At 26.8% G+C, this 26,013-nt stretch overlaps 2 protein-coding genes across 2 annotated transcripts; both read right to left on the reverse strand.

Moving 5' to 3' along the window:
* Nucleotides 1-1,262: 1,262 nt before the first annotated feature.
* On the reverse strand, nt 1,263-3,797 carry LOC114126553 (uncharacterized). Its single transcript, XM_027990528.2, has 6 exons — nt 3,313-3,797; nt 3,045-3,236; nt 2,842-2,980; nt 1,888-2,049; nt 1,682-1,807; nt 1,263-1,595 (listed from the first exon to the last, which is right to left on the reverse strand). Exons 1-6 carry the CDS (start codon nt 3,452-3,454, stop codon nt 1,415-1,417), a joined length of 942 nt encoding a protein of 313 aa, XP_027846329.1. The 5' UTR covers nt 3,455-3,797; the 3' UTR covers nt 1,263-1,414.
* Nucleotides 3,798-6,247: 2,450 nt separating this feature from the next.
* On the reverse strand, nt 6,248-10,608 carry LOC114126532 (uncharacterized). Its single transcript, XM_027990504.2, has 6 exons — nt 9,907-10,608; nt 8,416-8,512; nt 8,187-8,346; nt 7,908-8,063; nt 7,647-7,819; nt 6,248-7,573 (listed from the first exon to the last, which is right to left on the reverse strand). The coding sequence occupies exons 1-6, from the start codon at nt 10,041-10,043 to the stop codon at nt 7,313-7,315; spliced, it is 984 nt and encodes a 327-aa protein (XP_027846305.1). The 5' UTR covers nt 10,044-10,608; the 3' UTR covers nt 6,248-7,312.
* Nucleotides 10,609-26,013: the final 15,405 nt, after the last annotated feature.

Here is a 26,013-nt window from a genome sequence, read left to right on the forward strand (position 1 = left end):
AAAAAAAGTGTATAAAATTTAGAGTTATGACAAAATAAAAAATTGTAAAAATATTGCTTTTCCAAAAATGTTGTTTTGTAACGACTTACAATAATATAAAAGAAATATTTTTAAAAATGTTAGTGTTTTCAGAAATCACGATAGTCTTACATTTAATTTAAATGCATCATTCCAATATTCCATATACCTGCTATAGCCCATAGTGTAAAACATGAATGATTTGTTGTATTTCTTAAACATTAAAACTAAAACACTAATTAGAAGTAAAGGATTATAATTTTTTTTTTTTTTTGGAAATACTGTAAATAACTTTTTGATATGTAAAATACTATTATTTTATTAATAATTTTTAATATTATACCGATTTAACAACACTTAGTATAATATGGTGTTTTAGTTTAGAACAAAATAATTATTTACTAATTTTAAAAAAAGGTGATAAAATATATATCACATATTTAATTCATATATTTTATTAGGACACTCATTTTCTGAACCTTATATAACTTTAGGGCATATCTTTTTTCTTGTAATTTGTATTAATTTGAACCAATACTAATTGATACTACAAAAATTAACAGTTTTTTTAAACTCATTAATTTTATTTCAGTTAGCAATTTTAACTATATACATTCATTCATAAAAAGAGCCCAAAACTAACATCATGACATTTTATTAAATAACAAACAGACACTCAATGAGGATATATGGTTAGGTTATGACCAGTGTTTATTTAAGTATGATCAGTACCGGCGGAAGGCATGAGCGAACTGTGCGGCAAATTTTTTTGGAATTTTAGGGGTGGCATTGTTTATAAATAATAATATATAAATTATATAAGGGCGGCATATTATAGGTAATTGGCACAGGGCAGCGAAAAATCTAGCGCCGGCACTGAGTATGATGGCCAGAAGGAGTAATACCCCCCACCCCTAGAAAAATGTATACCATATTTCTAATTCCTCCAGAAATATGTCTGAAATATACATTAATTAGGACCCTTCATATAACAAACAAAAAATAGGATAACAGAATATTATGTAGTTCAATCAGGACCGGCTCAAGTGTTTAAACACACCTAGGTAAACTTGAGTTTTGTCGCCCCTTACATACTACATCAAACATTTTTTTTATCTATAATATAAAGATATTAAATACTGCCCTAGGCGTGGGCCTATGTGACATACCTCTTGAGCCGGGTCTGAGTTCAATGATATTATAGCAAGATCACAAAGGCTTTACATAATTAAATAATAAAAAAATACAATTTATAATTTTATATTTTAAATATAAAACATTCAAATAACAGAAATCAAAATATTAATTATACATGCACTTATTTTATAAAAGATTTATTGAAAATATTTAAGTTAAACTTAAAATGTACCTATATATTTTATTATATTATAAACATTTACTTGCTTTTTTTACTGGAAGTTTTAGTAGACTTTTTTTTTGACTTGTATTCACTTGACTTGGATGTTTTCTTCAAAGCAGCAAGACACAGCAATATCACACTTAAAACGGTCAAGCCTAACTTCCACGCCAATGGATTTTCCCTGAGCACATCAAAGCACATGTGTACAAAATCATCACTGAAAATAAGTATTGTATTTTATGCATTTAAAGTGTTTATACGTAGCAACTGATAAATTATAATAAATATGTATAATACACTTACAAAGTTGATTTTGGTTGAGGCACTTGTCCTTTAACTGTGAATTTATAATCTTCTTCAACAAATTTAAGGAATGATTCAATAGTATAATCACTTGATGTATAAGTATACATGACACCACGGCGCAATCTAATTATAAAATAAAATTTTAATCACCCTATTCTATGAAAAAGTGTTTATTATTAAGCAAATGAAAGCTTTTAACATACAAAATAAATGTAGGTGATTGGCTAATAGAAAATCGACGAGCAGTTATTGATCCTCCAATGTACCTGTTGATACGAGCAACATTTACACGATTTTTCAGTTTAGCACCAACTGTTTCCCAGCGAGCTTGTAATCTTTGACATTCTATACTATCTGATGAATAACTAAAAAAATATATACAATTCAGAAACAGAAATTGGTTGAATCAATAAATTGGATAACTTTAAAATTGAAAATTGATTCATCCCTTGGCCATAAAATATATAAAAAAAATTTTTTTAAGACTTAATTTAGTTTACTAACTAATCAGGATCAACACAGGGTATAGGTAACACAAACCTATGACACATTTTTTTCATGTTATACGACGTAGTATGTTTATTATTTAATATTATTATGCCTTATAAAATATTTTGTACAAAAGATATAAAATTTAAAACTAAGACAATAAACGGCTATTTTGAAAAATATTTTTCTATTTATTTTCAAATAGGTACATCAAATAAATATGTTAGAGAACAAATTCTATAGAAATAATTTTAAACATGATGAATAATTTATTAAACACTGTTTATTTATATTTTTATTTATTGTTATAATTATGACAAAAAAAAAAAAAAAAATGAATTACATTTTATCCCAGATTAATAGCCAAATATAAAAAGTGTATTTCACATAAATTAGAATTACCTAAACAAAAAAATAGCAAATTTAATTTTTTCCTACAGTCAGTTCTAAACTCCCAAGATAAAATAAATGTTATTTATAATACATAAGGATATATTAATTAGTATGTTATAATATACTGTGATTTGAAACAGAATTGGACATGTTGGAGGATTAAAGCCTATGGTACCCTATAGATAAGAGGGTTGCAAAATTAAAGGTCTCCAAATTTGAATTTCATCCAAATATAAGTATTATCCAGAGCTGGCCCTATAATTAATTATACTTACAATTTAATAAACCAATCCCCCGTTGTGGCTCCTGTTGATGCCTGAGTTAGATGTTCAAAACTATTATCATTAAGTTCTTTCACAATAGGATCTCTGTTGTTCAATAACATGTCTATCAAAAACTCATCATTAACAGCCTCTAGAAAAATAAAATAATATAGCAAAATTTCATAAGACATTAAATTGAAATATTTTATTGTTACCTGACTCCGGTATCAGTAATGGTACACCATGTCGAAACATTACCAATGCTGGTTCTTTAGCAGGATTATAAATGTGAACTAAATTACTACCTTCCACTTTTACAACCCAAGCATTTAATGAATCAACAAGTTCTTCTCTAATTTGAGTAAGAGTTTCTTCATACTTTTTACATTTTTCACAGTCTTTTAATGCTACAATATAAATAAACCAAAAAATAAATAATTAGAACTCAAAAATTGAATAAAAAGATAGTAATCAAATACATACTAAATAAGGCAACTACTTGGTTTTCAGAACGGCATAAATCTAAAAGCTCATTGTCAGTAACTACCTCTAACGTTTGACACTTTATCAGATCAGTTAGTAAGCCACAGAACATTAACAATAAAAAAAAACATTTACACAACATATTTATCAAGTTGAAATTAATCAGTACACGTAAAAGAAGACCAAGTTACAACAATATTGTACAAAAATATTTTGAAATTAAATCAGTGATAAAATGTTAAATTTTCAAAAAAAAACCCTAAACAATCTACATTTTAAACGTTTTTGAACAATATTAAGAAACAACAGACTAAAGGAGTAAAATTAATAATCATCACTGTATTATATTTTAATCGTTTTCGAATATTGATTATTGAACAACAAATGTTTATAATTTTAGCTTGGAAATAGGTATTGATTATTGGCTATTGGATAAGTACTAAGTAGTTGGAATTATAGATTTGGATTATGCATTTTCGCTACGTCTTGTCATAATTAAATGCTTTCATGTAGACGTTGATTATTGATACTACAATCTATTATCTCATTCGAACACCAGTGTAGCCATTATATAATTATTAATATCATACTGTTTCATTTTTCTTTTTTACATCTATTCTGTGGTTTCATAGCGTGATTTTTTTAGTTTTTTACATAAATTAATAATAAATAAAAGCCACCATTCATCAAAGACATGATTGATCATAATGACCATGATTGATCTACAATAAAGGTTTTCATTCTAACCTAAATATAAAAAACCATAATATGATGCTGCAATTAATATTTCAATATTCAATTAAAAATTCAACTCGTTCAAACCTTCTCAATCTGCTACTATCATCTAAAATATTTCTCAAGAGATGTCTATTTATTTAGTATTCTCATTTCTCAAAGACAAAAATTAAAAGTAGTATTTCGAAAAATACACGAGATGATAAAAATTAATATCCTCCTCAGTAGTCATATAGTGGCGTTGTTATAGAATTTATATTTTTCTATAGAGAAGTCGAATAAATTATTAAGTTACAATACTTCATATATGACTAGTAAAATGGTACCTACTGAAAAAGTTCAAAATATAAAACACTATCAGTCATAAGTGGTTTCTTTTAAATAATAAAAAAATTTTAAAAATGATTGTTATACTTTTAGATTTTTTATTGTGTAAGTTAAAATATTATATTATACAGATAGAATTTAAAAATATTAAAAATTACAATTTTACCTATATACTATTTATTTATTAATAATCTGCAGAGACTTAGAGCCAAACAGTAGAGGATTCAAAATAGTTATGTGTAATGAATATAATAGGCATCATTGTTGTTGTACACGACCATGTGTTCATGTTATATGGATATGTTCGTTCGCATAATAGAATAAGACAATTAATAAGTCAATAATATATATACTCATACGAGACACACACTAGACTTGATAATAAGAAAAAAAAGCAAAATAAAATAAAATTAAGGATGGATTCCACCACTAGTTCATGTCTTAACTCTTGTAGGTAATTAGTTTTTAAGTTTAATTTCAAAACTTTAAACTAGGCATAGATATTAATTATTATTGTGATAATATAATTTCTTATAGTACCAAAATGTACATTTTCTCAAACTATACAAATAAATAGCTTAAAGTTATATTTTTCACCAAGAAGGTAACAAATTGGGCCATTGGGCTACTTTTAAAATCCAACAGACAAATTCGCACCTTGTCGTCTCTCAAATGATACCAATTATAATGTCCAAATGACTCCAAATGTCTAAATTATTTGTTGATAATTTTTTTTAATTATTAATACTAATAATATCTATTTTATAAATGTATGAATTAAACGTTTATACTAGGTATCTTTCTTCCGACTTAGTGTAAGCTAACAAGGGAATAGAGGAAATATGGTGTCTAACTATGCAAATCACATTCACATTGCATTCATTTATTATAATCACAATTTCCAATAATCAGTTAGGTGTGTTCTAATATTACACATTTACACATATTATTTTCTCATAACATTAGTCTATTAAGTGTAGGTGAACACAAAACAATGAACTCAACTTTGCTATAAGAATTAATCAGAGCGATTAAATCTACTTCCATGGAATGGTTGCCTGATGGCTGATTGTCAGGCGCGCACCCAAAATTTTTGTTTAGGGAGGAATTAATCATTAATAATTTTTCTTTTTTCCTTACACACACTATTGTCAATTTGATAATTGTTTTAAATATTTATTTATTTAAATTCACCAATAGGCAATAATTAACTAGGTAATACATTACTAAATAGTAAATACATCATATTGTAACATTAATAATGCAACCACTATATTATTATGAGTGATGAAAATCAATCATATCCAGGTAATTAAAAAAATTACCCGTATTACATTTGTTTAGTATAGTTAATAAATTAAAATGCATAACAGAAATCATAAAATAATTTTGCTAGTAGATAACAGTTCCAATGAACAGTAGGTGTGTTGACTGTTGAATGATTACTGCAATAATGGATTTGTTATATTTGAATTCAATCAATAATTATTACATACATTGCTACTTTACTAAGTGTATATTATTATACATTTAAATTGCTATATTATAGTAATTTATTTTACTATTAACCATACAGTAAGTTAAATAATTTTTTTACCAAAACCAATGCATTTAATATATTAATTATTATACTTAATAGGTAATATATATTCATGTTATATATTAACGTTATGAACACGAGTTAATAATTGACTTACCAAAGAATGACATTATGACTACATAATATGTATTATGCAGTAATAATTATTATTTATGTGTTATATCAAAATAAACATATTTTCAATATCAGCTGTTATAATAAACTAATCAATTAGATTTCAAGTAGGTAAAAGCATCGCAGGTGATATTAAAATTACCAATCATAAAGGCAAAATATTTATGTATTACATAGTTTATTTATGTTAAGACAAACTTACTGGAATATATGCATTGATATGCATATATACACACAAAATAATCATGCTGCGTTATAAATAATATTTAATATATTAATAATGTACCGTTTTTTAAAACAAAAAAATACCAAAAACTATAAGATTTTACATTAAAAGTAAAAATGTTACAAATTGTTACTAAAAAAAAAAAATCATACAGATACAATTATTATCATTAGTGATTTTCCCCAGTCTACAGTAAAAAAAATTTAGTTTCAATTAAACGGAATGTAAATAATTGTTTGTACCATTAAAAAAAAATTATATATATATATATATATATATATATATATATATATATAGAAGTAAATAAAACATAAAAAATTGCTAAAAGGCAGTTTTCTTATTTAAGTACATAAATTAACTTTGTTGTTAATTTATTTCAATAGAAATGGTGCAGATCCGATACATTAATACTACATATTTATATACATACGTTCATTATAAATTTATGTATATATTTAAAATGTGTTTGTTTTTGAATGCAAGTTTCCCCTGACCCCCCAATATAAATCAATATTTTCAATTAATTATGACAATTCTTGGAAAAAATTACTTCCTAAGGTGCACTTTTATTATTATTTCATAATATTCAGACATCCCTCTATCCCGTAAATCTTAAACATATATAATTATAATTAATTGTATTTACAGTCAAATATTTCAATCTCATGAAATTACTAAGTTGAATAAAACAAATTAGAACATTACAGACTTAATTTATTTTGTTATATAAAATCTAAGTATAAAAAAAATATATTTACGAGTTTTCATGTATGAGTTAAAATAAATTAAATTGTTGTCCATTTAAAAATGGTGAAATATTTAATATGTAAATAAAATTGTATAACTGTAAGTTATAAATACATCATTAAGTCTGATAAATATGGAGTTTTTTTATCAATTTATTTTGTTTCAAACAATATTTTCTCCAATATTAACTCGTCACTAAAATTATAAACCTATGGTGGTCCATTTGGCATAATTAAACCCATTTAACCGATTTAGTTGCCATTGGCTTCTGCAGCCACTGTCTGGTCTTCATTTTTGAATTTTTTTACAGGGGGTTCATCAGGGGCAGGCAGACTAGATGAGTCCTCAGTTAAAGCTTCAGCAAGTGGAGTTTGAGCTGATTCTGATGTCGTTATAGAGTCATTGGTGATATCATCTTCAGACTTGTCACGAGAATCATCTTCAATTGTTAGTTGATGACCATTGGATGGTGGTAATGGTTCAGGATTACTTTCATCAGATGTTGGTTCTAACTGTAATACAATTATATAAATATATTAAGTAAACAAATATTACCTAGTATTGAAAAATTAAAACAATAAAAACCTCTATTTTTTTAACATTGCCATTAGTATGAGCATCAGTATTAGTTTGTTCACTAATTGGCTTCTTAGGTGCTTCTGGAACACTATTTAAAAGTTCAGGTTTGAATTCATTTGCCACATAATGTGTCCACAATGCTAATTCTACTGAATGTGGATTCCATGTATTTTCACTACCTACAACAAAATTAAGACATCATTTAATGAAGATATTATAAGAAATATAAATTATTTAAATTTATAACAGATAAAAATGTCTACTTACATTCACCATTAAGTCTTTCCACTGTGTTTTGAATATGAGCTACAAAGTTCAAATATTCTTTAGCAGTATAATCAATTCCTTCAATAGCTGGAATTGCTTTTAGACATTCATCGGCCATAAAAGGAGCTTTGTCTGGGGCAGCAGCTGCTAACAAAGCTAAAAAATAAATAATAATAATAATATTAAATATTAAAATCAAATTAAAGTTCTCTTCAAAAAATTAAATATTAAAAAGTATTTTTAGTATAAATATTATTATATTAAGCATTTTAAGTATACCTGAGGCCATTGTGGTTCCAACACCTTTCAAATTGCTTAATGCTGTAAGTGCAAGTCCTAAATTGGGTAATTTTTTGAAAGCTTTCTTAGTCTCAGCCATAACAGCACGTGGTGTGTTCACTTTAATTAAGTAATTCAATTGAGGGAATGTTTTTCCTCTCTGCAACAGAAAATTATTTTAAGTAATTCAATCAATACTTGTCATAAAAAAAAAAAAATTCAAGTTTACTGTTTGCTTCCATTTCATTATTTGGCAAATTTCTTCATGATTTAAATGTGCATCTTTTCCCCTAGACTTAATTTTTCCTGGTAGTTCATTCTGATACCTATGATAGAATAATTTAAAGTTAAAATAGAGCATTTTTAAGACAAACTAAAACAGTAACTAACATACTGGTCTAGTATAACATAATACTTATTGTTACAAACTTTTACACAATCAATAATTACTAATTTCATAAGATCCTTAATATTTTATGGATAAACTTATTATAAGAAAGTGGTAAATACATACAACATTATTAAAATATACCTATTAGTAAATATAATATTATTTACATTTTATATTCATCTGTTGTTATTGAAATTATATCATTCTTATCTCAAGAACAATGAATGAATTTGATTAATTGACTATAGACATCAGCACAAATGTTTATTTCTTATCACTATTCATTGATAATATTATAATTAATATTATTCATTTACTAACAGTATTTAATAAATAGAAATGTATAATCCATATATTTTAATGAATCTATATAATATGGATTAAAGAAAAACTCAGAAATGCTAGTTAAAATAAAATATATAAATTATCTCGTCAGGGTGTTGCATAGGTTAAATTTAGCTGCAGTCGTCTATATTATTTAGTATCGCTGTGTTAGGTTAAGTTGAATAATAGGTTATAAGTATATTCATTTTTACTGTTCAATGTTTCAACTGTTTGTACGTACATTCACCCAGAGTAGATCGAGCAAAAAATGAACAATTACTATCGACTCAATCAAAAATAAGAATATGGCCAGGGTATGTATAAATAGTATGCGCCTATCATGTGTGTGGAAGCTAACACGTTGTCGGCTGTTGACACAGCGAACGTCCTGTACAGAGTGTCATTATCATATTTGAAGTTTTTTATAGGAATATTACACATCACGCAATCACAAAACACGACCAGGACCGTTGACGAGACAACCGTCCGTAGAGAATGGGGATGATGAATGACATTGTTTGTCGTTAACACGAGGTGTATAGCAATGTTTATAAATACGAGAGAATGATAGATCATTATTACTTATTACTACCATGTAATAATCGAATCGTTGAGCATTTATACATCTGTATTACATTATTATTATTAATGTTTTATACGTTCTGTGCGTCGTACGATGTACGCACATAACGCGCAACGGTGCGCGTTTTCTCCACAAAGAAATCGTTAACGTCATCACGGCCTCGATTGGGTACGCAGCAGCGGCGGCGGCGGGGCGACCGACCGACCGCCTTGCCAACCTAACCGACCATCGCCGCACGTTATACAGAGCGCGTCGAATGCGCGCGTTGCGAAACCTCTGTCGACCACACGTCAAAAATCAAAATAATATTATATACTGTACGCACGCGCGTGAAAAACCACATTATAAATATTATATATAGATAATATAATACACAATTAAACACATCAATTAATTATACGATGGGGGAAGGGGGCACTCACCAATTGTCCAGCTTGATGAGGTCTTCGGGCCTTTTCGTTTTGGTTTCGGCTTTGAGGCGCAACGCTTGAGGGTACAGTGAGAGTACGTGCTCGAACTGATTGGCAGTGCCCTCAACGAAAAACGTAGCAGTGTCCATGTTGGGTATATCGTCTAGAAACGGTTACGTCAACAAAACTTTTGCTCAACTATTAGGACTGCAGCTGCTAATGATGTGTATAACGACGACGGCCGTTTGAAATCAGTAATTGACGGTTCCTTCTGGTCTGTCTTGTTCTTCTGTCGACTTTTGGGGTCTCCTCTGTTGCGGACTTGCGCCAAGTTCACATAATATTGTATTCGTCGTTGTGATCGCAGTACGAAGGCAGATTTTGTTTGGAAAAATAAATACTATTAGTACCGTCTAATAAAAACGCCGTGTGGCCCCGTCTAATGGACACGAATCGACTAACGGAGAGAAATTCAAAATACGAAGCGAAAAATACGCTCGTATAAGAATACAACAAATAATATGTATATTGTAATAAAATATTAAATTATTATACGATTTCCGTATCGTTAAATTAATATTATCATAATATATATACTATTATTATAAAAGAACGTTTATTATCGCGCCCGCGTGTGTGTTAGGTGTATGCGGTGTATCTGTGCTACGCCGCGGTATAAGCGGTTCGATACGACGGGAACACTGGTGGGCAAACGACGGCGGCGGCGGCAACCGACACGAACGCGCGGCTGTGTCGGGGGCCCCAAAATCCGGTGGTGGTGCGGTGGCGGCGTGGTGGTGGTAGTGCGGCCGCGGCGGCGACGACGATGTGCTGTTGGAACGCGAACGATGGTGGCGTGGTGAAGGGGACAAAAAACACATATACATACACACACACACCGTATCAAATGACCTCCGCCGCCGCCGTGTTTGGTGGGAGTGACGGTTATCGGCGGCGTCGATGGGCTGACGCGGTGCGCGGGGTCCTTTGTGCGCCGCAATATAGGGGAAAGACGACGCCACCACGCTCGTCGGCTGTCGCCCGCTACCGCCGCCGGTTGGTCGGCTATATAACACGGGCTACGGCCTCCGTTTGCTCGGTTCGAGTTTTGTATTTTTCTCGTACGACAACAACTAAAATAATGATATTATATTATAATCATAATAACAATTACAACTTGGAATACTTACGTACAAGATTATCATTATTTCTGTTGAACACAATCGTCACAACCTCCTCACCCAAACCGCGACCCCTCTAGAGTATCTCTCGTAGTTCTGGTTTCTGGCGGATGACCACAAATCACAATCCATATGTACCTATACGTTTAGGGACTTACGTGACCAAAACGGCAGGATACATTTTAAGGATAAATGATGTGCTTGGTGCCCTGGTGTTTCGTGATAAGTTGCGAAATTAATTATTACCGCAATTATCTATTCGTGTGCCTTTCAGGAGGGGTTCCCAAAAACGACACGACGTAGTTGTATACCAAGTTCGGAACATTATTGTTAAAATTGTCTGAAATACATACCTTTCGGTTTTTTGATTATACTTTGTACAATAATTGTTGTTCAAAAGCATATATTTTTTGTAAAAATAAAGTATGGGTATTCAAATATTATCTACCTATATGACAAGGAAAAATGCTCTATAGATTGATTTATGCATTTCATAAATTGTATAAGTTTTAACTCATAAGATGAAACACGAGATTTCATATTTCATAATATCATGTCAAAATTTAGAAAAACCATTTTATTCAAAAAATCAGTTCAAATACATTTTAAGAAATATAAAATTTACAAATACACTAGACTAAACCGGTGTGAAAAATAATGCATCGAGATGTTTGGATCATATAATTTACATAGTTAATTATCCCGGTGTGGGATAATGTGGGATAATTTTAAATCGGTTTAATTTAGCAAATATCGACTTCTACTACGTCTATATAGTATATACGTACCTATATCAATATGTAGGTTAGTATATTATTATCCCGCAGACATAAAATTGGGTACATTATATTCATTAAAACTTATATGAGTGCAACTAATGCAAGATAGATTCTATAATTTAAATATATAAACGTGTTATTTTATTTTAAGTGATTTTTGTTGTTCTAAGAATAATTACATTTTAATATTTTATCTATTGATATAGCATAATAGTATAATAACTTATATTATATAACTAATATTTACAATATACTACCTACTTTTACTAATGCAGTACCTACTACCTACGAAATTTGAAATAATTTAATTTAGCTGTTTTATCCGATTACGCAGCTGATGTTATATGTTGATAATTGTTTATTATGATACACTGATACAGAGTATACGTGTATAATATGTGATTATAAATCCTAGTGGTCTATAAGTATATTAAAGTTTATAAATTATAACATACATTAACATTTTAAATGGTAATATGTAATTACAAATGTTGAATAGGTACAAAAAAATTCGTCAATCATGTGTTAGGTAAGCTGCATAATAATTAGATTATTTAGAATTTTTGGAGTACTCAAATTAATTATAGATACTTATAGATACACTAGTTAATAAATATTAAAATATATTATAAATATTTAGACAATTAAGTATACGTTAAATATGCTAAGTATGTTGCATCTTTATGCTCAAAGGATTAAATATTGTGTAGTCCGCACTCCGCATTATAAGGGCGTACAAGGTACAACTGACTATTTACTATTACATCACAACATAATAATTATAGTATAAAATATGTAGGTATAAATTGAGCTTATCAATTTTAAGTTATAATATAATATTAATATATGATATTTTGGTAATATTTGTAGAACATTTTTATTTGAAAATGCGTTTTTAGATGATCTTTTTTCATAAAAAAAAAAGTTTAAAATATAATTTTTGATAAAATTCTTATCTTTATCATTAGTTTTTGTTTTTAAACGACATATTATTTATTATATACTATCTTTTTCTTGACAATATAATATCAAACATAATGACCGTGAATTCATTACCAGAAGGGCAAGGGTCTATTTCCGTATTGGGTTCTTACACGATACATGTGTGTTCATTAAACAATAAGGGGGATATTTTCAGGAATTAGTTCGATTTATACAGGGTTTCTCAAACACTACAACCAAAATACATATTTTATTTATAAGTAATAATGTGTTATGACTATGACCTTTTTTGGGGACCGACTCTGAGGAATATGTGACTTCATATTTGTATTGAAAATATTAATAAAAAATTATATGATGTATCCATTGATATATACTACATCAGACATCGGTGCTATTTATTTATCATACTCATCATAAATCTGGGGCTGTTTGCATATACTCGTAAATACTTATCTAATAAAATAGGAAAATGTTAACTGAACACAAACATAATGTAGAATGTATCTACCTTAGGGATAAGAGTATTATAATAAAATTGGCGTTAAAAATTCTCGCAATATACTAATAAGTTAATTTATATTTGATGTGTATAAACTAAAATTTATTTTATTATCTAACAATTTTAGTTGAAAAAAAACCTCATACATATATGCATTATATACATTATGTACATTATGCATGAAAAATTAATTCCTAATAATTGATTAGTTAGAGGAAAAAAATAATTGTTTAATTCGTATAAAGTTTGTACAAAAATGTTGGTAAGTATATCGTATATTTAAGTTATAATTTAAATCTCATTTTATACAGGTAATTGTAAATTGTAAGCCACTGTCTTTTTTTTCCCCATATTATACTATATAGTTTATCGTCAAAAAATGTGAAAACATGGTAACTCTGTCCTGTATATTTTAGATGATTAAAGTTAAGAAAAGATATTGTCTTAAATCAAAGATGGCCAACTGGCAGCTAGCCAAACCTTTTTGTCCGGCTTTCTGCCTTATTTAAACTTGTTAATAACAAAATATTATGTCACTATATTTTTTTTAAAAATCAAGATTAAATTTTTGTGCACAATACAACTTTTTGTGTAATTAATTTATTGTGTTTAATATATATATAATGTAGGTACACAGTTATGTACAAAAGTACAATACACAACATTATTGTGCTACGCAAGGCGTGGATTACATTATACGTTGAATCATCGTTTTGATCTAACGGACTTTGTAGTCAGCATGGCGTCATTTTTAATATCCGCTGATACAATATATATAATATGGATGAATATCTGAAAAACAAACTCATCTGTAGTTTTTAACTTTTTTTTATGTTTTATTATTAAAAAGTTATTATGATATGATAAGTCTTCCATATTCCTCAACATAATAATATCTCATTAATCACGACAATTTTTCAAATTTGTGGTTATTATTTTAAATTTTGATTTTATTTTTCAATTTGACCATATTAATTGATTGAAATATGAATCTATTCATAACGGATTTATAATTGGTATATAGGTAATTATTACATCTACCACTACCAATTTAGTTATGTCATATGGTTATATTAAATTGTATTAATATAAACCATATTGGGTATGAATGGTATGATAATTATTTTGAATTTAGTTTATTATAATACATATGCAGTGTGGCTAATGGTTATACACAATATAGGTACTTGTGCTCAGCTACACATATCTAATACCTACATAAGTAAATTATTGTTTATTTTATGTGAATGTGATAACTATATAACTACATTTATAAGTACTTTTACTAATAATACTTAACACTAAGTATACTTATAGTCATATAATTGACGTTTTTCTTTACCAATTTAATTATTTTCTAACTGCTTTATAAGTAACTAACAAAATAACTCCATGTAGAATATTTATGGATTTTTAAAATGACAATTTTTGTATAATATTATCAACGTTTAATTTCTGAAATATACTCAATGACTGTGTATTATGTATACATCCAACAAACACGGATCCAGACGGGTTAAATGTAAAAGGATTTAGTAATAATAAGTCTCCCCCTCCTGCAGGCTCCTCGGATGCGTATATATACCTATGTAATAAATATTAATAATACGTTTTAATATCCACAAACTTAAAATATTAAGATAATTTATTACCATAATATTATGTTATTGTGAAATTTTTCAATATTTAAAAAAATGTACCATTAAATATGCCTAATATATAATATGTAATTCTATTACATTGTATGTCTTTCCGAAAAAACAAAATGTATCCCTCCTGTCATAGATTTATAGATCCACGCCTGTATTCATCTGTTAAAATATTAACGTACCCTCATTATGATTTATACCCATGTATAAATAAAATTTATAAATAATAGTACGATTAATTAAAATAATTAATATTTATTTTGTTAAAATAAATTTAAGATACATTTCATTTTACAGTATATAAGGTAGGTATACCCATATACAATTTATCATGATTATTCAATTAGTATTCATAAAAGCCATAAATATAATATAAATACATGCATAATATTATACCAAAAATATAGAAACTTATAGAACAACAAGTTGTCATCAACAACCTTAAATTTACTGTGCCTATTATGATTTTTCATATAAGTATTTCTTCATTAGTAATATAGGTAGTTTATTAGTTTACAATACATTTATATTTTATATTTGTATACAATCTAAACAATTTATAAAGTTTACATCATTATTACTATCGTATAAATGTGTAATGTATACTCGTTAAATATTTTTTTATGTATTGCACTGAAGCCGCCAAGGTATTGTGTTGAGTTTAGTGGAAAATTATCCAGACCCCTTTCATGAAAAATTCCTAAGCATGCCACTTGGATATAGTACATTATACATAACTACATTATAGGTATATATACTTATATTAAATAAATAAAGATTTAGGTCAAGTGATGTATAGATAAATGTGTAAAGAATAAAGATATTATAGGTATCTATATAATTATAATTTTTTAGTTTCAATAAATTATCCAAAGTTTATTAATATTTTAGGATTAAATTTTATTTATTTTTATGTGGCATTTCTAAGCGGGCCGTGACTCATTCAGGTGACGTTAGCACGTTACTGTGTCTATAGTATAATTATAAACTGTGTATTTATATTTATATATATATATAACCACAGAAATCAAACTAGCGTCTCTATTTGGTATAAATTTAATATAATATAGCCTATAGGTAATATTAATTATTATAGTGTATTAGCAGTGTATGCATGTATATGAACTATATTACTTTTTATACCATACGTTTATGTTAATAAATTGATAAACTAGGTATATTCAATTGCACATTTTCACTACTTTATTTATTTATTATATACCTAGTGTACCTATATCTTCGATTATATGTCAGAAGATTCCAATTTATATAAATCTTTAATTAAAAGTGAGTATACCTACGGGTTACGGTTAAGTTGTTTTAAAGTTTACTAGTTATTATTATTTATTATAGTACATTGATTAAATAAAATATTAAAGTTTGGGACAAAGTCGTACGTTCTTGTGTATCGAAGATAAAATATGTAATAATAATAACTGATTTAAGAGGATGTTAGCGCATTATTTGTTGTCCTCTCTGGCCCACGCGCCACACAGGCAAAACGCATTTACGCAGAATCATTTTTTCTATGTTAAGTAATCTTAGAGTTAAATCAACCATTACAAAAAAGAAAGACAATAATATTTTTGAGGGAATGACATATCGATTTTATATTTTATTGTTATTTGACTTTTAAAATAAACAAAATAATATTGTAAATTTAAACGTTTAAATTGTTTTAAGACCATACTTTGACAAATCGATATGTCATTCTCTCAAAAACATTATTCTCTATCCTTTTTGTAATGGGTGTTTTTACTCTAAGTTTACTTAAAATCATAGAAAAAATGATTCTGCGTAAATTTGTTTTGTCTATGTTGCGCGTGGGCCAGAGAGAGAAAACAAATAGTGCGCTGACATCTTCTTAATAGCTTCTAAAAAATTGTAATGCACACTGTTGTCTATTTCTAAAAATTAGTCAGTGTTTTATAATATGGTGTGTGGAGCCTGGATTAGTAAAATTATAACAATTTTCGGAAAACTTGATCACATTTATGTATACTTAATCTACACATTTATAAATTTGTATTGGTGTTAGGTAAGTTATTTACTAACTTCCCTAATATTTATACAAATGCTTGAATATATAATTATTTATTGACACTGTCTTACTGCACATCAAAATAAAGACTAAGTTACAATACAATACAGTAACATATAATATAAATATAACGCATAGTAACTGCACTACTTAATAGTTAATATATATAACTTAATAAATTAATGGTGTTAATGGTGTTATGTAAACATCATATTATAACCTACCGTTTGAAAAACGGAACGCGTTCAACACGTGTCGGTGGTTATGTACCTGGGTATGTAAAATAATATTTAGTATATAATATATACATGTTTAACGTAAATACTCAATTACGTAGGTTGAATGAAGAATATATATCATATTATACACGATGGAAGTTGTTAACGTACAGTATATATACGTGACTCATTCACAGTTTCTCCCTTCTACTGACATCACACGTCTATATTATAGTATATAATAATATATATAATGTTGTAAACACAATAATATTATTATCTTGATAGTAATATTTACATGTGTGTATTTTTTTTTCCTTTTCAATTATTTGGATTATCGTCGTCTCGGCAGTAGTGGCGGAGTGTGCGACGATGACGACAGTTAAGGAGAGTGGAGGAGAAGAGGGTGCCAGACGCCGCCGCCGGGAGAGACAGACAGACTCCTGTCTCCCCTCTACCCCTCCTGACCGGCAAATACCCGACCATGAATTTTATATAGGTCACCGACCTTGACCGATCACTTCATTATTACACACACAAACACACATACATATAAACGCACACAAAGAAACGGCAAAACGTAAACAAAACGGCAACTTATATATATTATATTGCATGTATAGACCGAGAAAACAAGTAGAGGTGGTAGGAGAAGTGTGTATAGCAGGTACGTGCAATATACGGATGATACCATGTGCTGCCAAAATTATATAAGTGTATTATTGAAATATTATGATAACATATATGTATCATAAACATTAAACACATACAGTACACGTTAAATCGCGGAGTATCTATTCAAATGTAAGTATAATTTTGAACTTTATTTATATTCAATGCTATGGAAGTATTCTAGAACTTAATTATGAAATGTTGAGATAAACGGAAAAAAATATCTTGGTTAAATACTGAGTGAATTGTTCGTAGATTTATTCAGTAGATTATTCCAGAAAATTATTGAAAAGTTTCGTCTTAAACAGATTATAATATATATATATATTTTTTTTATTTATTAAATTTTATTGTTTCAACATAATCTTTGTTTTTACAATTAGATTATAATATAGTTTTGTATACCATACCATTTTTGTCGAATTTTATTTTTAAAGAACACTAATGTCTAATGCATGTCTAAATATTTATTGTAAAACTTTCAGAATACGTAATTTATTTGAAAAAAATTGTCTTTTTAATAACATTATTAGTTATTACTGTTTTTATTAATAACAATTACCAAGTACTAATTTTTCGAGATTTAAAAATACATGAATACATGTAAATAACATAATATTGTATGTTTGTTACTCTGTCATATAATAAATAACATTAAATAATATGTTAATGTTGAACATATGTTCAACGGTGTATCGAATTTAAGCAATGTCAGAGAAGGTTGAGAATAGTGGGAGGAGTGTTTTTATATCTGATTATATACATCTAAACTAACCTACCGTATATTTGAACAATAATATTTTATATTATTACTGTCAAATCCTCATGAAATTATATAGATACACATTTATGTATATTTAATTTAAAAATATTGTTACCTACATTATTTTTTGTAACTCATAACAATCATAAACATAAATAGCTGTTTAGAATGATTAAACTTTCAAATATGTTTATAAACCAAAAAAAAAAAATAGGCAATTGTATAGGTTACTGCTCTGCTGTACAGTTGGAATTAAAATTTACCTCGTCACAGAGAATAAGTTACTTACAACTATACTGTAATAAATGTGTTAAATTTGAATTCGATGATAAGATTAGGTCATCGCAATCTCGCACATAAAAAACGATATTACTAAGTTTATTTTATCATTTATTGATATTACTATTATTTTAATTTATTTTACTGTTTATAATATACTTATATACAATATAGGTAAGTAGGCAATACTTTAAAATTAAACTAATTATAAAAATATCACTGTGTGTACTTATAATTTAGTAGGTACAATATAATAAAAGCGGGCAAGTGAGTACCGCTCTGCTGTACATTAGGTGCCGTATGGATCATTATTATATATTATAGGAGTGTTAAATTTGAATCCAATGATAGTTATCATTGTATACGAAAAACGATTCTGAGCGAAGATGATTTGTCAGCCTAGGATATAATTTCTAGTGGTTGGTGAAGAAGGTGGTTTATGTTTTAATGGCCTGAATACAACAAAATTTAAGTTCTTTTATAATAATTGTAAGCTAAACTAATGAAAAACCTTGTATTAAATTTTCAATTCTTAGCTACAAATACAAAAATTTTTATGAAATATACCTACAAAATAATTTCCAAGTATTCATAGTTTTGACGAATTTTTGTCAATATTTGAACTTCAAATGCTAATAAAAAAAAATTATGCCTATGTATTCTTATAATTTTTTAATCACTATAAGAATAACTTATGAGGCACTTTGTATTAAATTTTCAAGTATTTTGATTGGGCCAAAAAAATTTTATCGACACTTCAAAAATATTTTTTCAGAAAAATTGAAAATTTCAGTTGTCTATAAATAGCTCAAAAAAAGTCAAATATTTTTAAATTTAAATCACGTAAAGAAAACGCGAATCTTAATAACTGGTAAAATTTTCAAGTATCTACGACTTAAACTTTTTGAATAATATTAAATATCAAAAATCGTTTGAGGCTAAACTGTTATTTAACGCGGTTTTGTAAAAATTTAAATTTGAAACACTCATAAAAATTTTTTGTCTGAATCCGGTAGAGTTTTTTTTACAGATATTTGAAGAAAAATTTATGGAAAACTTTGTACCAAATTTTTAAAACTTAGTTATTAAAGAAAAAAATTTTATGATTTTTCAACTTCAAAATTACTTGCAAATTTTCGCGTTTTCGACAGATTTCGTAAAAATTTGAACTATAAACGCTTATAAAAAAAAAAATTGTGACTAACGATTTTTAATTTTTTTTAGCTCCAATAAAAACAACTCATAAGGAACCTTGTATTAAATTTTCAAAACTTTTTGGTCATTCAACAATTTTTTATCGACACTTTAAAAAAAATTTCCCAAAAAAATCGAAAATTTCAGTGGTCTATAAATAACTCAAAAACAGTCAAATTTTTTTGAAAATTTAACTATATACAGATATCACTGACATTAACATTTGGTGAAAATTTCAAGTATTTTTAGCGATTAGTTTTTGAATTACAACCATAAAAAAAAAATCGATTTGGTCGAAAACTGGATTTGAGTAAAAATTCCCGTTTTTCCGTCATTTTTTTTTTGTTTTTCTCGATTTTTTTGAAAACTGTTGGAAAATGTTAACTTTTTACCTCTATAATGTACCAAGGATATTCACTTTTACATCGGAAACCACCCCCATAGTTTGAAATTGGAGCATTATTTCGACTAGTTATGCTGTACACAGACACAAAAAAAAAAAAAAACACACATCATTGTAAAATCAATACATTCATCACTTCGTTCAGAATCTAATATAATAAATAGAAAAATCCTAAGTCTTCACAAATATATTTGAATTCCAAAAAAAAAAAAATAACAAAAATCGTTATTCTTCGTTTAAATATTCAATTTTGTAAACATATTAACGTCAAATATCTAAAAAAAATTTGATGATATATACTTTTTGGATTTCAGTTAGATGTGGAACCTTGAATTAAATGTTCAATCCTTGACCATAAAAATTAACATTGTATACATCTTTACATCCAAAACGAATTACAATTGTTCATGATTTTGACAAAATTTGAACTTCAAATGGTTACTAAACAAAATTTTTTTTATATTATATATTTTAAACATATTGCTAAAAGAACAACTTATGTGGGATATTGTATAATATTTTAGATTTTTGACCGAGTATAAAATTTCTAAATATATTCTTATTTTTGTTTTTGAGTGAACCACTGAGACTAAAATATACCTAAGTAATCATGTGTTATTTTCAATTCTCGTATAAAAATCTCCGACCCTAGAAAAAAAAATCTCCAGAATACAATGTTACTCACAACCATATGAAAATAAATGAATATAAAATATGTATTAAACGTTTACCTACATTCCTTAAAATAATATTAATATTTAATTTAAAATATATATAGAAAGCAGAATAAAGCGTTATTTGAATAAAATTGTATTTATAGATGATTATTTAAATGACATTATTTTATTCGAATAAAAAATTATTCAAATGTTTATTTTAACAACCATTTAAATAATTTAAAAAATATTATTTGTATAAAAAATAATTTAAATAATTTTCAAATATTTATTATTTAAATGAAAAATTATTCAATTTATTTTTAAATATAATCATCTTTCAAATATTTATTGGTTATTTTTTTAAATTAAATAATAAACATATTATGATTTGTAATTTTAAATTAGAATATATTAAAAAACAGTACTTAGCTTTATATTTTAAGTCACATGATAATAAATGTTATTTTATTTTGAGTAAATGCAAACATATTATAAACAAAGCAAATAGGTATAGAAGAAAGTTTATTATAAAATATAATATTATTATAATAACTTAGTAATAGCCAATAGGTAATTACGATAAGAATAAATATAGTATAATATATTAAGTAATAAAAACAAAAATGAAAATAAATAATCATGACAAATTGACAAACGTCAACATCAATTTACATACTTAAATTTTAGATTCTGAACGAAGTGATGAATGTATTGATTTTACAATGATGTGTGTTTTTTTTTTTTTTTTTTTTTTTTTGTGTCTGTCACCACGTTTTGGAGCAGTAAAAGTGCTCCGATTTTAAAAAGTGGACCCTGTTTCGGATAGGAAAGTGAATGTAGTTTGTACTTTGGGGGGTCAAAAGTAAAAAATTTCCAATAGTTTTCAAAAGCGCCGGGAAAAACCAAAAAAAAAATGACGGAAAAACGGGAATTTTAACGCAAAACCAGTTTTCGACCAAATCGATTTTTTTTTATGGTTGTAATTCAAAAACTAATCACTGAAAATACTTGAAATTTTCACCAAATGTTAATGTCAGTGGTATCCGTATATAGTAAAATTTTCAAAAAATTTTGACTTTTTTTGAGTTATTTATAGACCAATGAAATTTTCGATTTTTTTGAGAAATTTTTTTTAAAGTGTCGATAAAAAATGTTTGGATGACCAAAAAGTTTTGAAAATTTAATACAAGGTTCCTTATGAGTTGTTTTTAATGTAGCTAAAAAAAATTAAAAATCGTTAGTCACAATTTTTTTTTATAAGCGTTTATAGTTCAAATTTTTACGAAATCTGTCGAAAACGCGAAAATTTGCAAGTAATTTTGATGTTGAAAAATCATAAAATTTTTTTCTTTTATAACTAAGTTTTGAAAATTTGGTACAAGGTTCTCCATACATTTTTTTCAATTATCTGTAAAAAAAACTCTACCGGATTCAGACAAAAAAATTTTATGAGTGTTTGAAATTTAAATTTTTACAAAACCGCGCTAAATAACGGTTTAGCCTCAAACGATTTTTGATATTTGTTATAATTCAAAAAGTATAAGTCGTAGATACTTGAAAATTTTACCAGTTATTTAGATTGGCATTTTATTTACTTGATTTAATTTTCAAAATATTTTGAGTTTTTTTGAGCTATTTATAGACAACTGACATTTTCAATTTTTCTGAAAAATGTTTTTTGAAGTGTCGATACAATTTTTTTGGCCCTATCAAAATACTTGAAAATTGTATACAAAGTTCTTCATATGTTATTCTTAAAGTGATTAAAAAATTATAAGAATACATAGGCACAATTTTTTTTTATTAGCATTTGAAGTTCAAATTTTGACGAAAATTCGTCAAAAGCATGAATATTTGCAAATTATTTGAAGTTGAAAAATCATAAAATTTTTTTGTGTTTATAACTAAGGATTAAAAATACAACACTAAGTTTTCCATTAGTTTACCTTCAAGTATCTATAGAGAAAACTCGAAGCATCATTATAGGAAAAATTTTAAGTGCGTTTGAATTTTAAATTTTAACGAAATCGCGTAACGATAACGATTTATCCTCAAACGATTTTAAATATTTGTTATTATTCAAAAAGTATAAGTCGTAGATACTTGAAAATTTTATCAGTTATTAAGACTAGCGTTTTCTTTACGTGATTTAATTTTCGAAATATTTTGAGTTTTTTTGAGCTATTTATAGACAACTGAAATTTTCAATTTTTCTGAAAAAATATTTTTGAAGTGTCGATAAAATTTTTTTGGCCCAATCAAAATACTTGAAAATTTTATACAAAGTTCCTCATATGTTATTCTTATAGTGATTAAAAAATTATAAGAATACATAGGCACAATTTTTTTTTATTAGCATTTGAAGTTCAAATATTGACAACAATTCGTCAAAACCATGAATATTTGCAAATTATTTTGTAGGTATATTTCATAAAAATTTTTGAATAAGTAGCTAAGAGTTGAAAATTTAATACAAGGTTTTTCATAAGTTTAACTTACAATTATTATAAAAGAACTTAAATTTTGTTGTATTCAGGCCATTAAAACATAAACCACCTTTTTCACCAACCACTAGAAATTATATCCTAGGCTGACAAATCATCTTCGTTCAGAATCGTTTTTCGTATACAATGATAACTATCATTGGATTCAAATTTAACACTCCTATAATATATAATAATGATCCATACGGCACCTAATGTACAGCAGAGCGGTACTCACTTGCCCGCTTTTTTTTAAAATTATATTTCAAAATTAACTTTTCTTTAAACACGTCATTTGATAATTTGTTGAATTTCGTTACATAATTATATATTATACTATATTGCATTAGTATTAGAATAATGTTTGAAAATTAATCGAATAAATACAAATGAAAATTTTTTAAATTGCTTTTGTTAATATTATTAAAGGTTGATGAAAGGCCTTTCATTGAAAAAAAAGGCTCTAGGGGGGGATCTATCCCCATATCCCCCCCATAACTACACCACTGAGTGGTATAATAGTCTGAAAATAAAAATACTATGTACCTATATTATATACGGTATATTACCATTACTACAAGGAAAAGTTATTAAATGAAATAAATCTAAAACTTTCTATGTATTTTATACCTTCTTCGTTTTTGTTAAATCTAAATTAAATACTTACTATTGCTTTAAAGGTAAAAGATATACATAGTATACTTACTACCCATATAAATATATAACTATTGACTAAACATACCTAAATGATTAAATACAATGTCTATCATATTTTATTTATTTTTTTACTTAAGGAAATTATTAATTAATAATTTACATATTAAGAATTATAATATTTAATAATGATTAATCTACGAAATTAATGTTATACACTAATGTATAATACTTTAATATACACTTTCTTTAGTATAAAAATATAAAGTATATGTACCTACATGGGTAGTTAAAACTTTTAAAAAGCCATAATATAAAATAAGAAATTATAATAATACAGCACATATTATAATTTTACTGAAAACAATGAACTATTCAAATGATTTTAAATTGTCTAAGCGACATGGTATAAAATAATATGGTTAACCTTAACATAATATACATTTTTACTATATGAAATACTTTGTATAGGTACATCGTACATGAAAGGTGGTCACACTTGTCTGAACTGACCTCGCTACGGAATACGGATCGACACTGCCGACTGTCGAGTGCTAAGACAAAACAACCACTATCTTTGTCAGACGTCAGTAGTTGGTCTCACACGTGTATGTTCAAAAAGTATCTAATTTTTGCAAAATGTATATTATTTATCAACATTTAAGTTGTTTAAACATTATAATTTATAACTAACATGGTAATTTAAACAATTAAATAACTGTAATAAATAAGTCAAGGTGTGGGGTTTTCGTAACAATACGTTGTTGGAATGCCGGATAACTATTATTTATTTATTTATTTTATACTATACATAACACAATTTCGGGCCTTTGATCAATTTGATTTTTCTGATTTCGTGGAAAAATGTATTAAGACCCCTTTATTGATTTTGATTTCGGTTAACTACAGTAATAAGATATTTAATATGTAATTTTGTAAAAATTTTAAATTAGCAAAATAACTGAATATGTGATGTAGAAATAGATAGATTTATTATTATTGTATAGAAATAAGAAATAAATTATTCCTTATTATGTGTAAACGTCCTGTACAACCCGTACCTCAATACCTTGTAAAAATTACTTAGATTAATAATTTACATTATTTGATATACATTTTTAGGTTAGATAATAGCAGTAATGTATTATTATTTATCATAATAAATAATACAACCGTATTTATTTGACACTTACTTTATTGATTTAAATATCAGTGAATCAATTCAAAAACATTGCATGTTGCATGCAGAATACAAAAAGTGGTAAAACACAGAATGGTTTTTGGAAAAATAAGTATTATATCATAATTTATCCGTATTTCAATTTTAAAATACCTAATTCATTTCATTTGTTGAGTATTGTGTAGTTCGTATATTAAGATTTAAAAACTTTAAAAAAAATATTATTCATACAGAATAATATAATAATTATTTTAAAGTTTTGAGTCTGCTGGGACTGTCAAGTAAATTCTAGCATTTAATATGTGTTTAGGAACGTTGTAGGTACAACGAAAAAAAAACAAATACGTAAGGGAAACGGTTTTCAAACGAAACGTCATCGATTTTCAGGGTATAATGATAATATAATATCAAAACATTCAAAACGCTGTCTGTGCAATGATGATGGCGATTTATATCAGTATTTTATATATAGGTACAATTCCTAAAAGAGAACTCGACGGGCGACGGAGACGGCGGCGTC

The sequence above is a fragment of the Aphis gossypii genome, chromosome 3 (genome assembly GCF_020184175.1).
Source record: "Aphis gossypii isolate Hap1 chromosome 3, ASM2018417v2, whole genome shotgun sequence".
NCBI lineage: Eukaryota > Metazoa > Arthropoda > Insecta > Hemiptera > Aphididae > Aphis > Aphis gossypii.